General features: G+C 38.4%; 1 protein-coding gene across 13 annotated transcripts in view; it reads left to right on the forward strand.

Annotated features, from left to right (window-relative positions):
• Window positions 1-16457, forward strand: part of LOC141915038 (spectrin beta chain-like) — a 30218-nt gene that overhangs the window by 6311 nt on the left and 7450 nt on the right. For 7 of the 13 annotated variants that reach the window (XM_074806420.1, XM_074806425.1, XM_074806430.1 and 4 more), the window contains exons 9-39: window positions 15-197; window positions 293-550; window positions 865-1003; window positions 1203-1371; window positions 1611-1855; window positions 2074-2274; window positions 2360-2476; window positions 2579-2608; window positions 2822-2899; window positions 2986-3150; window positions 3384-3586; window positions 3661-4003; window positions 4090-4455; window positions 4546-4623; window positions 5317-5343; window positions 6816-6988; window positions 7080-7170; window positions 7257-7403; window positions 7496-7759; window positions 7842-7972; window positions 8060-8447; window positions 8523-8731; window positions 8880-9084; window positions 9378-9641; window positions 9724-9834; window positions 9923-10167; window positions 10256-10394; window positions 10663-10747; window positions 10833-10924; window positions 11532-11636; window positions 12223-12339. In XM_074806420.1, coding sequence (XP_074662521.1) covers window positions 15-197; window positions 293-550; window positions 865-1003; window positions 1203-1371; window positions 1611-1855; window positions 2074-2274; window positions 2360-2476; window positions 2579-2608; window positions 2822-2899; window positions 2986-3150; window positions 3384-3586; window positions 3661-4003; window positions 4090-4455; window positions 4546-4623; window positions 5317-5343; window positions 6816-6988; window positions 7080-7170; window positions 7257-7403; window positions 7496-7759; window positions 7842-7972; window positions 8060-8447; window positions 8523-8731; window positions 8880-9084; window positions 9378-9641; window positions 9724-9834; window positions 9923-10167; window positions 10256-10394; window positions 10663-10747; window positions 10833-10924; window positions 11532-11636; window positions 12223-12339 — 5368 coding nt within the window. The remainder of the gene's footprint in view (window positions 1-14; window positions 198-292; window positions 551-864; window positions 1004-1202; window positions 1372-1610; window positions 1856-2073; window positions 2275-2359; window positions 2477-2578; window positions 2609-2821; window positions 2900-2985; window positions 3151-3383; window positions 3587-3660; window positions 4004-4089; window positions 4456-4545; window positions 4624-5316; window positions 5344-6815; window positions 6989-7079; window positions 7171-7256; window positions 7404-7495; window positions 7760-7841; window positions 7973-8059; window positions 8448-8522; window positions 8732-8879; window positions 9085-9377; window positions 9642-9723; window positions 9835-9922; window positions 10168-10255; window positions 10395-10662; window positions 10748-10832; window positions 10925-11531; window positions 11637-12222; window positions 12340-16457) is intronic. The other 6 variants (XM_074806428.1, XM_074806421.1, XM_074806422.1 and 3 more) reach the window with 6 other exon arrangements.

Consider the following 16457-nt stretch of genomic DNA (forward strand, 5'->3'; position numbering starts at 1 on the left):
ACCGCAATTTTCAGATTCGTTGAGAAGGGCAACTTGGAAGTTTTGCTGTTTACTCTGCAGAGTAAAATGCGAGCAAACAATCAGAAACCATATTACCCTAAAGAAGGCAAGCTTATATCCGATATCAACAAGGCGTGGGAAAGACTGGAGAAAGCTGAACACGAACGCGAGCTGGCTCTCAGGGAAGAACTTATCAGGTGAGTTACTTTGAAAAGAAATGAATTTATCAGCAATCATTGAAAAGTTAGTTAAGTAACTGTAGTATTTATTCTGCGTGAATCATTCTTTACAGACAAGAAAAACTTGAACAACTGGCAGCTAGATTCGACCGTAAAGCCGGTATGCGTGAAACGTGGTTGAGTGAGAACCAGCGTCTCGTCGCTCAGGATAATTTCGGCTACGATTTAGCAGCCGTCGAAGCCGCAACGAAGAAACACGAAGCTATCGAAACGGATATCAACGCCTACGAGGAACGCGTGCAAGCGGTCATCGCCGTCGCCGAGGAACTGAAGCAAGAAAACTACCACGACTTTGAAAGAATTGACGCAAGGTTCGTATCATTGCGCAATGTGTTTATAGTACACTTCCGGATCGGGGAAACTTAAGGAATTCTATTTCCTTAAAAATCCAGAGAATTTGAATTTTTAGTGTCTTGTTCTTATTGCTGGGGACTAGTGGCTGAAGGTATCTCTTTGATAAAAACCCGCACCGGGGATATCTATGATTTAATCTGGAAATGTTTGCTCAAGAAGAAAAATTAGGGCAAATATCAGAATTTTAGATTCTCCGATCATCTGTAAGAACCTTGAAATGATTTGATAATTCGCTATTTTTTCTATATTCATCGGGTGTATATTTTATCAGGAAAGAGAATGTTCTACGTTTGTGGACGTACCTACTGGAATTACTGCGCGCTCGCCGACTCAGATTAGAGCTGTCCTTGTCTCTGCAGAAGATCTTCCAAGAGATGTTATACATCCTCGATTGGATTGATGAAATCAAGGTACAAAAACACTTACTGATGCACTGATCTAGAAAACTCTTTGAGTCAGAAAAGTTATTTGAATAGAGTATTTGACAAATTTATTCAAATACTTGGAAAACTAGGGGAATTTGTAAAGCGATCCAGTATAGCGATTATTGATTTGTAATTGAAGAATCAGTTTCTTATTCAGTGAAATATGTTGTATTTGGTTTTTTAGAGTCGTTTGTTATCGGAAGATTACGGTAAACATCTGATGGGTGTTGAAGACTTGTTGCAGAAACACAGTCTTCTCGAAGCCGATATCAACGTAGTCGGAGACCGAGTGAAGGCAGTGAATGGATCCGCTGAGAAATACGTTACCGGTGATCTACCTGAAGAAGCTGGAGGTAAGATTCACCGACTTACAGGATTCATACTAAATTCCTCCTAATTGAAAAATTATTTTCCAGGACTGAATATCCTCTTGATTTTTGAAATTATTCTGTAACTCCTTGAATTTTGGGAGTCTTAAAATTTTCAAGTCTATTCTTTTCCTGGCCTAATCAGCCAAGTACCCATAGACTGTATAAGATTGAACCCAGTGTCTCGTTCAAACTTCGGTATTTATTGAATTGACTCATTGCAGACTACCGACCGTGTGATACACAGATCGTCACTGATCGTATGTCACATCTGAGCGCTGCGTACGAGGAACTATTGCAACTAGCAGCCGACCGTCGCTCGCGTCTGGAGGATTCGCGTAAGATGTGGCAGTTCTACTGGGATATGGCCGATGAAGAGGGCTGGATCAAGGAGAAAGAACAGCTGATGTCATCGCCAGATCTCGGTCATGACCTCACAACAGTTCATCTTCTCATCAACAAGCATAAGGTATAGAATTAAATCATTTCACATATGATAATAGGGATATCAATCATTGAAGTAACGGAGATGGCGCTAAATCCAGCGAAAATGCTTTACAGATGATGAATTGTTTCCTAAAAAGGGAAACATTGCAGAGGCTTCTTGAATTCATCGATGGATGAGATGGCCTCGATAAAAAACAGATGCTGTACATTATGATCAATATGTATGTATTTGTTTTGTAGGGTATGGAAGATGAACTCCAAGCTCGTCACAGTCATCTCCAGGGTGTGATAAAGGTCGGCGAAGATCTTATCGAAGCCGGTAACTTCGCCGCTGATAAGATCAAGATTCGGATCGACGAAATCAACCAACAATGGGAGAACCTGATCGAACTGGCCGCGTACAGAAAGAAACGTTTATTGGAAGCGCTCGATTTCTACCAGGTGAATTTCATATTCTCGGTCAATTCGATGACTAATGAGGTTTTAAACGCGTGAATATTGTTTGAAATTGCGATTTCGTTTGTAGTTTTTCGCCGATGCTGATGATGTCGACACGTGGATGTTGGACACATTGCGTATCGTTTCGAGTGAGGATGTAGGACACGATGAATCCAGTGTTCAATCACTATTGAAAAAACACAAGGTGAGAAATATTATATTACCATTCGTCGGCTAATGTTTACAGTTAGTCCGTTTCAGTCGATGGAGATTTTAATGTAGAAAATGATACTTTCTTCATTAACAGTCGCTGCTTTCAATGTTTGAACCTTCTTTTGTGAGTGGCAAATAATCATTACGTTAACAGCCAATTTCATTGTTGAGTTGAAAAACAGAACAGTTTACAAGCGACAAGATTGTCTATGTTTACTGTTAATTTTAGTTTTATTGTTGATTTTATTTCTTTGTTTGGGAAGAAGTTTCTTTTGTTTGATATTGATGTTTGTTGAATCATTGTTATAGTGTTTACGTTTTATTTCATCAATTTTAGGATGTAACTGATCAATTGGAGAACTATCGTACCGTAATTGATGCATTGCGCGAACAGGCTAGTAACTTGGGAGAACAAGTAAGTGATGATTCCGTAAAATATCTCGCGATGTTTTTAATTCATTCACTTATCGTAAATTCAATATTTGTATTTTCACGTTTTAGGATAAAGATTCGCAAGAAGTTCAAGGTCGTCTCGCTAGTATCGAACGTCGCTATAACGAACTGCTTGAATTGGCTAAACTGCGTAAACAGCGATTGTTGGATGCTTTGTCTCTGTATAGATTGTACAATGACGCCGACACAGTTGAAGTGTGGATTTCTGAAAAGGTATTTATACATTTAGAATACAGTCGCGCAAGTCTCTTTAAAATGGCAAGTTTGTAAACTGTCTATTTCGAGAGATAAGTAATACATGGCAAATTTGATTAGAGGGGGCTGATGATTTAAGAGGGGCACTGAAACATACATGTGGTAGGATTTTGATTTAGGGAAAGTGGAGAAACCGTTAATGAAGAACTCTTTTAAGTTCATTAGCTGACTGGTTTTGTGTGGTTTTACAGGAGAAATTACTGGCTACAATGGTTCCTGGTGACGATATTGAAGAATTAGAAATAATTCGACATCGTTTTGATGGTTTCGAACACGAGATGCAAGTGAACGCTTCTAAAGTTGAAAACGTGAACCAAATAGCTCGTCAACTCCTGCAAGTTGAACATCCTAATGCCGATGATATCCTGGCCCGACAGCAACAACTCAACGACAGGTAACTTATTAGATGGCAGGTTCTTAAAGCATTCAAATATAGGGACATGGGCTCATAATATGAATGTTTTTCAGATGGGCTCATCTGCAGTCAATCGTCGAGGACAAACGTAAGAGCCTAGGCACAGCATACGGCATCAAGACTTTCCATATCGAGATCACTGAAACAGTCACCTGGATTCGTGAGAAAACCAAACTGGTCGAATCGACCGATGAATTGGGTAATGATTTAGCCAGTGTTATGGTTCTACAACGTAAACTCAGCGGAATGGAGAAAGACTTGGAAGCTATCGAAGCGAAGGTCGATTCGTTGAATGCCGAAGCCGATCGTCTGTGTGACGAGAAACCGGAAGAGGCTGCGGCAATCAGGGAACAAGTTACACGCATTACCGAAGTGTGGACAGAATTGAAAGATCAGGTACAAGAGATATTAGTTATATGTTCAACTATTAAATGTACAACGAATACTGGATGTTAATGATGTGAATTTTTGTTTGATTACAGTTGAAAGAACGAGATGAGAAACTGAATGAATCGAGCGAATTACAGAAGTTCTTACAGAATCTTGATCACTTCCAAGCTTGGCTTTCACGTACCCAGACAGCGATCGCTTCTGAGGATATCCCACAAGACTTGGTACAAGCCGAACAGTTGTTGAATGAACATCAACAGATTAAAGAAGAGATCGATGGCTACGCGCCTGAATATGAAAAAATGAAAGATTACGGAAACAAGGTCACCGAAGGACAAAGCGACGCTCAGTACATGTTCTTGAGCCAGAGATTACAGGCCCTGGACGATGGATGGAATGAGCTTCATCAGATGTGGGATAACCAACAAAATCTTCTCACTCAAGGCATGAACTTACAGGTAAGTGACCACCATCTATTGACGAATATTTCAAATGATATCGGCTGTGTTTTGTCTTAGTGCTAAATATTACATTTGTCATCATTTCAGGTGTTCTTACGCGATAGTATCCAATGCGAAGTACAGTTAAGCAAGCAAGAAAACTTCCTAGCTAAAGATGATGTACCTGTAAGTAGCTATCAGAATATGAACATTTTAATTTATTTACAAGTTTCGTCTCACTATTATTCAATTTCATTGAAGTGCAAGTCATTTATTTTACATTACCATTATATTTAACAGTGGCAACGAAATCTTGATGATTCAAATGTCAAAAATAGGTGGCAGATCATACCTTCATGGACTGAAGCTTAGGTCTCTTCCTTAATGTTTGAATATAAATAATGCATAGAAAGACCTTAGAAATTATATTTCATTTAGAAAATTAACGATAAAAATGATTTTGATCTTTGCCACTCAATGAGTTTCATTTAATACCCATCTTTGCTGGTGTAACATTCTTGTGAAATTTTGTCCTTAGATCACTATATAAGTATTAAGTGTTCATAAGCAACACCAACTCGTTACACTGCTTGAATTCCATTGCTTTTGTAGAATATTTAGAAAGTCCATCGATATTTATGTTTCTAGATACCACGGCTCTTGCTTTATGCATATAGCCACGGTACGAAAAAATGATAGCTTTAAATATATCTCTAGATTGATATCGATATTAGTTTTTGTGCTATATTTCATATGAACTAGAATTGTAACATATCAATATGCAGTGTCTTTGCACTGGTCGTGTTTCTATGTGTATGTTAGTTAACAAAGATATAAATACATAAACGAAAACTGATTTTCAACGATTCTGTTGCACAGAGCACCCAGGTTGGACGTGATAAACAGGTAAAGAAATGAAATACCTACAAACAAACAAAACACTGATTTGACTATAGCGAGCAGCATGATGGCCCGACGTGTGATTTCCCTTTTAATCTCATCTCATCGTTGTTTTCCCTCTAGATGTTCGTTCACTTGTTGTCAACGTTATCGATGTTGGCCACGGAGGACGTTCTGTTCATCTATTATTGCACTGTTTGTTCTCTCACTTGTCTAAGCGTCGCCGATGATATGTCCGTTTGAAATTGTCATCGTTATTTCGACGTGATAAACTGAATGTAGCTCTTCGACTTAGACGAGTGTGAATCATGCTCTTAAATTCCATATTCTTCTCAACTGATTATATCACTGTAGAATATGGGAATCATTTTCATCGCTGACATCTTTATATCGATCACAAGTAAAATCTCTTAAAGAATTGAGAATCAAGTTTATGTGATTATGATATAAACTTGTCAGTAATCTCAGTGTTGACATTTTCTGTGAATATGTTATACAGCCTTCCCCCGGACCCTCGAACCCGTCACCATTTCATATTTCAGCTCACTAACAAACTCATCATATTATGTGTAGGTTTAGAAACTGTTTATGTGTGTTTGAACATTCCTCGAATCAAGATTGTTCAAAATTACTTCCGCTCACGCTGTCTTCTACTGTTGGTCCTTTTCACTCTCTGTACACAGAAATTTATGTTTCGACTCTCGAAAATTCTTTGGATGAAAAATCTTGTAATATAACGCAGTAATTATCCATATTCTTTCCGTCAGTAATTGGTTGGATCGTTGATAGTCTTAGTGGTGTCAGGTTGACAGTAATTGTCGTTGACTTTGAAAGGGTCAGTCTATGTGGGTGAACCTCATGAATGAACATACTAACAAACGTCGATATGAACATGAATATTTGAAACCTAACTAACAGCAATGATTCCGAGTGAAAATATATGAATACACAATAAGTGGCATGTTTCCATTTTGAAAAGCATGGAATGTTGAGAATACAAGTTTTGAAGACATTGATACTTATCAACCGTACTTCCAGATATCCCCCATTTTCCTATCAGTTTTTGTCCAAATTACTTACTCTGCACATACGACTAATGACAAGTGGTAATTAAAATACGTGTATTCTTGGTGTTAATCAGATATAAAGATGTGTTCTTTGTTGTGTGGTCCCGATACATGTATGTTTTATTCTCGCCGAATTGGGTTAAATTCCTGATTCTGGTGCTATGTATTTTACCACGGAAAACTTTGAATAATGTTTTCCATCCTTTTATCGATGTACGATAGTTGTTTCGATGTTGTCTAGAGAAAAGCAAATGGAATTGCTTTGTTTGTTCAAATGTTACATTACGGGTAATGGAGGGCTACTTCCTATCAAAACCCCTTCAGTGAATATAGATTATGTAAGATGCCATAAGTATTCACGACTGAAAAAAATTAGGATGTCATCGAGTTATTTTTATCTTGATTATTAAGGGCTCTTTGGAGCAGGCGGAGAATATGATCAAGGAACATGAAGCGTTCATTACAACGATGGATGCTAATGATGAGAAAGTGAACGGCGTATTACAGTTTGCGCAGCGTCTGATCGATGAGAATCATTTCTCCGGTGATAAGATCCATACCAAGGCCCAAAATATTGAAGAAAGGTAATTATCGATTTATTTCATTACGCTTGAACTAGATGCTATTTATTTGAGCAGTTTCGATATCAATGTTTTATGTTTTTGTTTTCTACAGACGAAATGGTAATAGACAGAGAGCTTATGAGCATTTAGAACGGCTCAAAGACTCGCTGATGTTGCAGCAATTCATGCAGGACTGTGATGATGTAAGTATATAATCTCAGAAAAAGGCTTTGGCGCTCGAAATTCCAAGATCACGTGTTCGTAAAATTATTTGGTTTGTTTTTGGTAGATCGAAGAATGGCTGCAAGATAAGAAAATAGCCGCAGAAGATGAAACTTACCGAGATGCCAAGAATATCCATAGTAAATACATGAGGCATCAAGCATTCGAATCCGAAATTACTGCTAATAAAGATCGTTTGAACAAGTGTGAACAGGTACAAACCATGTGAATTTACTGTTTAATATTCAGTATGAACCGTGCCAGGAAGCTTTAGAAATTATTATATATTGATGCGTTTGATTTTAGGACGGAGATGAACTGGTCCGTCAGAAACCTGAATGGAATGAACGCATCGAGGAACGCCTCAATCAGTTGAAAACACAATGGGACGAACTGGAAGATACGACCAAAGATAAAGGGGCGCGTCTGTTCGACGCTAATAAACATGTACTGTACGAACAGAATATTGATGATATCGACGGTTGGATGAAAGAACTCGAAACGCAGGTCATTCCAGAAGAAGCGAGCGAGAATTTGGCTGGTGTGAATATATTGATCAAGAAACAGGAGGTAATTCATCAGAAATCTCCATCTCGATCGGCACGAATTTCTGTTGCGAAATTTGACGAATACGCCGCGATTTTCATTGTAGAATCAAGAACAAGAGATGGTCATCAAACAGCAACAGGTCGAAACATTAGAAGCGGAACAAACTTGTCTGTTAGATCTCGATCCGCATAAACGTGAAGAAATCGAGATGAGAAAGAAAGCTATTGAAGAAAGGTAAAAAATCGTCATTCTTCAACTTAAACAAGTTATATAACGCTATATTGAACATCTATTTCATACTTCATCCTCTTTCGTTTTTAGATTCCAGAGAATAAATGCACCATTGATCGAACGTCGTAATCAACTGGAACAGAAGAAACGTATTCATCAATTCCTACGAGATATCGAGGACGAGAAACTGTGGATCGATGAGAAGATGCAGCTGGCGACGTCGACTAACTACGGAAATAGTTTACTCAGCGTTCACATGCTGTTGAAAAAGAATAAAAGCCTTCAATCGGAGATCATGAACCACGAGCCGAGAATTCATTCTGTGTGCGACGACGGACGTCTGATGATCAGCGACGGACATCCTCTCTCCGAGGAATTCCAACAGAAAATCGACGAATTGCTCGAATTGTGGGACGATTTACTGAAGGCGGTGGAAGCGCGAAAAGAAAGATTGCAGCAATCAGAGGTTGCTCAACAGGTAAATATTCAAATACAGTAGTGAAGTTCGTACAGCGATATCGTGAAATACCTAATATATACCGCTTATTTTCAGTTCTACTACGATGCTTCCGAGGCCGAAGCCTGGATGAGCGAACAGGAGCTTTACATGATGGGCGAAGATCGGGCTAAAGATGAGAACGGCGCCAATAATATGATGAAGAAACACCAGAACCTAGAGAAGACTATTGAAGATTACGCCGAGACTATTCGTCAACTTAGCGATAATAGTCGGGAACTGATTGACCAGGAACATCCCGAGAGGTTCTTATAATTTACAACTTTGATCGCGAACAAAACTATGTTCATTAAAGATCCGTACTAGACTGTTTAGCATCAGATAAATCGAACGTTGAATGAATCTGTATGGATTATTTGTCTTTTAAGTAATGTTTTGTATATTATTTTTCAGCGAGACAATTGCTACTCGTCAAGCGCAAGTCGATAAATTATACGCCGGATTGAAAGATCTGATGCAAGAAAGACGATCGCGTTTAGACGAAGTTCTGAAATTATACACGATGAATCGCGAGATCGAAGACTTGTTGCAGTGGATCGCTGAACGTGAGGTGGTCGCTGGATCACATGAGCTAGGACAAGACTTCGAACACGTCACGGTAAATATCGCCGCAGAATCTGTTGTACAGTCATACCCATGTCAGATCTGATGGGTACTACGATGTATTTATATGACGAGTGAGGTCAAAATCCGACCTATGAAAAATTTCCAATTATTTCTTTATTCATTCTTGGTCAGTTATACTGTTAAACTTGCTTAAGTCATCATAGCTGTGGTAATCATTATGTTTGACTGTAGTTGACTATGCAACACGTCCCTGTTCCGACTAAAACTACATAGAAATATTGTTGAGAAGTAGATATTGATTGTTTGTTGCGTTTATTGTTTCAGATGTTGTTAGATCGTTTTAAAGAATTCGCTCGTGACACGCAGAATATCGGTTCAGAACGCGTCGCTGAAGCTAATGACCTCTGCGATCAGCTGATCAACGCCGGTCATTCGGATGCGGCTACGATAGCTGAGTGGAAGGACGGCCTCAATGAGGCCTGGACAGACCTGTTAGAACTGATTGAGACGAGGACACAGGCTCTGCAGGCTTCTTGGGAACTTCACAAGTTCTTCCATGACTGCAAAGACACCTTGGAGAGAATCTACGTAAGTGGCATTTACATGAGTCTTCATGATACCGGTGTTTTGTTAGATTATGTCGTTATCGGTGAATTATGTTCAACTTCAGGAAAAGCAAAATACTATTCCCGAAGATCTTGGCCGCGATGCTAAAACGGTAGCTGCTCTCCAAAGGAAACATGCTAATTTCGAACATGATTTAGTCACACTTGGTGCTCAGGTAATATATAAGTTTAGCATTCATTACTCCAACCTGTTATGAGGTATGATTCTGTAGATGATCTGACGATACGTTTCGAATTTTACAGGTCCAAACGGTCCAAGAAGATGCCTCCAAGCTCATAGCTGGATATGCCGGTGATAAAGCCCGTGAAATACGTGAACGTGAGGCTGAAGTCGTCAACGCCTGGCGTAATTTACAGATGATGTGCGAATATCGTAAAAACAAACTCGCCGATACGAACGATCTGTTCAGATTCTTTAATATGGTGCGAGATTTACGTTTATGGATGAAAGATATCATCACACAGATGAATACACAAGAAAAACCAAGGTTTGTACTTCGAGAAATATCGATACTCTGATTGTACTGAGAGTGAATTTAAGAGCTATTAGATTAATGAATATGTTGATATTTTCAGAGATGTTTCCGGCGTTGAACTGTTGATGAATAATCATCAGTCGTTGAAAGCCGAAGTGGATGCACGCGAAGAAAACTTCGCGATCTGCGTGAACTTGGGAAAGGATCTTCTGGCGAGGAAACATTACAGACAAGAGGAGGTAACGAGGTCTTCTCTAGCTACAGTTCTCGACCATCTGTTTAATATGATGCTCGATGTGGTAATGCATGAATTTCTACGACAAAAGAAAGATAAAAGTGCCAAGATATTGAATGATGGGGGTTTTGGTTTCGTGATCAAGTGAAATTTTTGGAAATCCTTTTTGGTTAAGATTGATGAATTCGATCAAAAAAGTCATTTATCTCGTGAAACTTAACCCCGAAATTATGATCGCAAGTTTCTAATCTCGTGGATTGATGTAATTTTAGGTTCGAGAGAAATTGATACAGCTTACCACAGAACGATGTACGATGATGGATCAATGGGAAGATCGATGGGAATATTTACAACTGAGTAAGTTTTATAGTTAAATCACTCATTTCTGAATAACAAAAAAAAAGATCTCCATCGCTGTAATGATAACGATTGTTTGTTCTAGTTTTGGAAGTTTATCAGTTCGCTCGAGACGCTTACATCGCTGAGTGCTGGCTCATAGCGCAGGAACCATACTTACAAAATACTGACCTTGGCGTAAGTAAATCGTTTAGATGCAATGTACTTCTCCAGGGAGGCCACTTACCTGGAAGTTAGGGAAATTTCTTTTCTTTAAAAAAGTCTGGGAATAGTCAGGGATTTTGTAAAAAAAAAGCTTAAAATCAGGGAAAAGTCGGGGAAATTTGTTGATTGTGCTTATAATCAAATTTTCCAACACATGTCTTAGATTTAACTGTATTAATGGATTGGATTCTTACCCGGATCAAGTCAGGGAAAACAACTTAAATGTTGGCGAATAATCGGGGTAAAGTCAGATCAAATAAATGCGGCTACCCCGCTCTCATCGTGATGTATTAATTATCATCGTAATAATTGATTGATACGTGGATGAATCAGCGGATGATGACTGGTTCACTGTCACGTTGATAATATCTGATTGTCCAGTAGAGTGGAAGAAGTTACTACCGCGGTAGATGATGACGACGATCTGAATTCACATCGACTGGAAAATTGTCTCGAATCGATAACTCGCCAGACCGAAAGATAATCCCATTAAATGCCTTCGGTCTGGTGTTAAAAACGATATCGATTGATCAATTTTTGCGGATACGGTCGGTACAGATTTTTGATTCGTCGTTTACAGGAAACGTTAGCCGAAGTTGAGAAATTGATTAAGAAACACGAAGCGTTTGAAAAGGCTGCAGCTACGCAAGAGGAAAGATTCGCCGCATTGGAACGTTTGACTACGGTAGGATTTATTCTTAATAAGCACACTTAATACACACGCTTAATTTATATATAATCATTCAATGTGGCATTTCTATTATCGACCGTCGATTTTGTTAATTGGGTCGATCGATTAAAAAACCAAGGATGAAAAAAAATGTGAATATAGTTCTGGGGCAGCACAACTGATAATTACAACAATATGTTGAAGCAGCAGCACGGATAGATGATAGCTTCGAGTGATTAACTTATACATTATGTGCACATATTGTCGTTTCAATGTGGACAGATGTCTGAAGCAAAAAAAAACTTGATTTGAAGTCTAATTCATATAATCAGTTATTTGTTGCTTGAAACCTCGGCTTTTCTAGTTGGCATATATATATATACATATATGTAGTATATTATACATTACGCGATGATGTGACTTTCTTTCAAACGCTTACAATTTCTTCACACATTTTTCAAAAGAACGCTTTTCGCTGAGTGTTATATATTCATCATGAATCTCTCGTGCGTTGTTATTGTTGTTGTTGTTGTTGTTGTAAATGTTGTTGTGTCAGTATAACACAAACGCCTGACGATGCTAATGCCATTTTTCTTCAAAGTTTGAACTGAAAGAACGCATACGACGCCGGCGAGAGAAATACGCGAGTCTCGGCTACGACACGGGCACGTCGTTAAGCCCGCAGGAGGGTAGCTTCCACGAGGATGATACTATTAATGTAAATACCATAAATACCGTTTAGTTTCATGAGCCAAATTGGTAGTGGACTAACCTTCTATACAGCTAAGTTCATTTGGCCGCGATTGTCATGAATGTGAAATACTAACGATTTATTTGGAAATACAGTGAAAACTGCTTTAATTCAAGTCGTGAGAGGCTGATGAAATTAATCCGGTTCGTGTGAAATCTGCAAAAAAATCTCAAATCATACGTGTTTGTGTATCATCGGGCGATAAATGATATCCGGATTAGCTTAAAATCGGGATTAAACTAATCTGAATTAAGCGGGTTCGACTGTAAATCGCATTCACGACAATTTGAAGTCACGTGTAGTTGAATAACTGGAGTTTCTGTTCGTCAACCCCAGTGTTCGGCATGAGTATTATCATCAATTATTATCATAGTAATATTTATTATCATCTAATAAATTGTAGACATCTTGCAAATTGCCTGCTAAACGCACGCGACATATCCTCGCAAACTTACGGGTGAGTGAGGTGAGGCTTATTCACCGCCCCCTCGCTCGCTCTCTTTCAATTAAAAAAAAACCGGTTTCCACCACTGCAGGCTCGCATCCTTCTATACCTTACAAACAATTATCACGAATAGAACTGAAAATCTAGAAGACGATTTTAGTCGAGAGTTAGTTGTTTTTAAATCGCGTGCTGTGTTTGTGTTTTTTGAAGTTGCGACTATCGTCGTCGTCGCTCGACGAGGATCACGCGACGGCAGACGACGAGCTTCCATCGCTCGTTCTCAGCGGACGCCGATATTCCGAGGAAGATCTGATGGCTTCGTTAAAAACGCGCAGTAAATTAACGAAGAAAGAACGGGTGAATTTATTACACATTACATTATTTTATATATATATATATATATTTTATATATACGTAAAGTTCTTCTAGTTTGATTCAATGCACAAGTGAGAGGCGGCTATAATTTCGGTGTCCGGGCTTCATTTCATCGAGGTTTTTACGTAAGACGCTGAATATTAGGATATTAACGCTGCCATATTTATTTCTTATCGGGTTCACCGAAATCTAGACGCATTGATAAATCGTTTCTTCAGTTTATAGAGTTCGAAACATCCAAATTGTGGTTTTTAAATGGCAAGGGTAGTTTGGAGAACGCCAGATGGCGCTACTCGTCAAAAGCATTGTATGAGTATCGATTAAATTTCTTAGTAATTATAAGTGATGTCATGGCAATCTAGGTTATATATTGAGCTGATAAACATCGGCTTCGTTCTTTTATATCCACATGACCTTCGGATTTATTGAAACCTCTTTTCGAGAATATTTGATTGGTCCGCTCTCGAAGAGAGACCGTAACGGGAAGTTTCGATGAGCCCATCGTGAGTGTACACCTCCGCAATAATACCTGTATTCGAGATTATCTATGGCAGTGTTGCAATTGGAATATGTCTCTGGTTTGAATTGGCTCGGGGTATTTGCGTGCAAACCATACACACCACAATGTTAGAGGTTTTAAATCGGGGATTTAATTGTATTTCACCCGTAGTACAAGATCTATTCACGCATAGACGCCCCCTATAGGCTAGTTAAGAACACAAACTAATTAGAACCGGAAAACAGCCACAAGAGATGGTATTAGTGAAAATTGCATGAAGATTTATGGTTTGATGAATTAGGGTTGAATTTCTTTGTTTGTTTATTCACTTTTTGGTTTCATTTTCTTACACGTTTTGATTTTTTTGGTGAAATTTGTATTTAAGAACGTGGAAGATGATAATTTACTAGATACTCCTCCAGCTGTAGTTAAAAAATGCTTGATTAATTGATAAAATGTTTCGACTCTGTGGCACATTCGATATTGCATCATCTGACAATTTACTTATTTTCTTTTGATCTGAACATTTTCACCCTAGCTGAACACGTATACGGCTGACACCTTTTTATTTTACGTTTTGCAATCAATAATGCAACAATCATGAATTTTTTCGTTGGTGTTAGATTGAAACTTGATTCAGCATCGGAGAAATCGTAAACAGAGTTGGGTTGAGGGAACTACTGGCTTAATCAAAACCGAGATGACAATAACATGCTTTTAACGGTTATTGGTTTATTTATCAATCATCCATTCATCATCAAAACAAACCCTAACATCGATCAACTGTGTATCTTCATAAAAAATCTACGTATGATTTTCCCATCGGTTCTGCTTGGAAAATATCTGAACAATTCGTGCAGATATTCAGACATTCTTAGACAACCGATGGAGCGATTTTGACCTAATCTGGATTATTCATCATCATCAGTATTATAATATCAACACGATGAGATCTGTTCGATCTGCCGGTGTGTGCGTCTGTATTAATTAATCAGCCGCAATATGTGCTGTTGTTTGAGTAAGGGTCATTACGGATTATTCAGGGAAAGTCTTCAGGTAAAACCTTCACGATCATAAACCTATATAAGTAATGGTGGCCAATACAGCTGAGCGAGTCTTGTAGTGGTGGAATATGATGTGGACAGAGTCGGAACATTTCAAGTTTTGTTACACCCCAGTAGACTGTTTATACCTGTTTATATGATGATAATATCCCTGTAGATTATAAAATCCCAATGTTTTTATTGTTGTTGTGCATAGAGTGAAATGATTTTTTATTTGTAGAATATTTCGAGTTAAAGCATTGTCATAGTGTGACTACTGTCAACTTCTTATGTGTGTGGTTCACTATAACTTCGCGCATGAAAGTTGTTATTCTGTTGTTGTTGAAAGTATTTCAGATTCCGTGGACAAACTCTTAACATAACTTTTCTTCTAGCAGACGTTGAGTCTTTCAGTATACTAGAATGTTGCTGCTCCTTACTGAATGAAGTGTCTGGGTTCCCACAGCTCTCTGCAGCCCGCCTTCACAAACCCATCATCTTTCCATATTCAGCACAGTACAAAACGTAACATTCACTGAAATCTTTAGAAGCAAAATTCAATAGATCTTTAGTGCTAATATTACCGGTATTAGAATTTTTATGCATTCTGAAACAAAGATTTTTTGCTTGCAAATTTTGATGAATCAAATTCGCCAAAACGTAAACAGGATGAATTGAATTGTTGCGGTATTTAGACTGACTGCATTTGTGCATTTTGTAAAAATGTTGTGGTGGCGAATTGCCTATTATTATACATGAAATTGATGGGATTGAGGTTTACGACTAATGAGTGAATTGTTAGTGCTTTTTCTCAAGAGAGCGCAACCGAGGAAAAACTGATCTGTTTATATGCACCGCCGCTGAACTGTATTTGATGCCTCTTGACAAAACCCTCCTGTTGATGCAACTGTAAGCGATTTGCTCGTGGAATGTTTCGTAGAAAAATATTTATTCGTCCTTTTGCCATAATTAAACCAATCGGACCGTCGAAATTACGCTTATCTCCTCAGATATGCGTCGAACTCTGAAGAGTTTTTTCGAAATGAAAAAGTAAGCAGGCTTGAATAACAGGCGGGTTTTTTCTTTTAAAATGGGGAGGTTGTATACGAGAAGAGCTTCTATTTGGATTGGGTGGATTCTGTATCAAATCCTTATTGTTTACATTATACAGACTGTTGTGAGTAGATATTACTCACACAGGCTTTCTTAAGCCGGTCTTATTATAGACTCAGCTGGTTGTCTTACCCTGTATCATTATCAGTACAGGATGGTGCATCACACGGATCAGGTAATTTCCTTTGTATCAAACTTCTTCGTTAAAACTGTTCGTTCTGAAAAAAAAGCATATTTCACGTGCAAAATATTATGAATATTTGATAGAATAGATCGTCAAAGTGTGCGATCTCAAGATGCTTGGTTTGAGAACTCAGTTTTAATGATGAAGGTGCGTTTTGAATGATACTTTCAAACTGAAATGTCCAGGTTGGTGCAGATGGGTAATGCCGATATTTTCTGCCATGGATTTGTGCATAATTGCTTCTGCAATTATTTCTTTATCGGCCATTTATCAGTTAGCGAAATCAGCATGGCTTCGAGGCAATTTTTGATTATTTATAGATGATTGTCAATCACGGATAATGAGCCTCTTGTCATGAGGAGTATTCACTGGCTGTGCTGAGCGCACGTGGGTTTCGCTGTAGGGTCAACTGCTGATTTCTTTAAC

Source organism: Tubulanus polymorphus, chromosome 1 (assembly GCF_964204645.1).
Source record: "Tubulanus polymorphus chromosome 1, tnTubPoly1.2, whole genome shotgun sequence".
Taxonomy (NCBI): domain Eukaryota; kingdom Metazoa; phylum Nemertea; class Palaeonemertea; order Tubulaniformes; family Tubulanidae; genus Tubulanus; species Tubulanus polymorphus.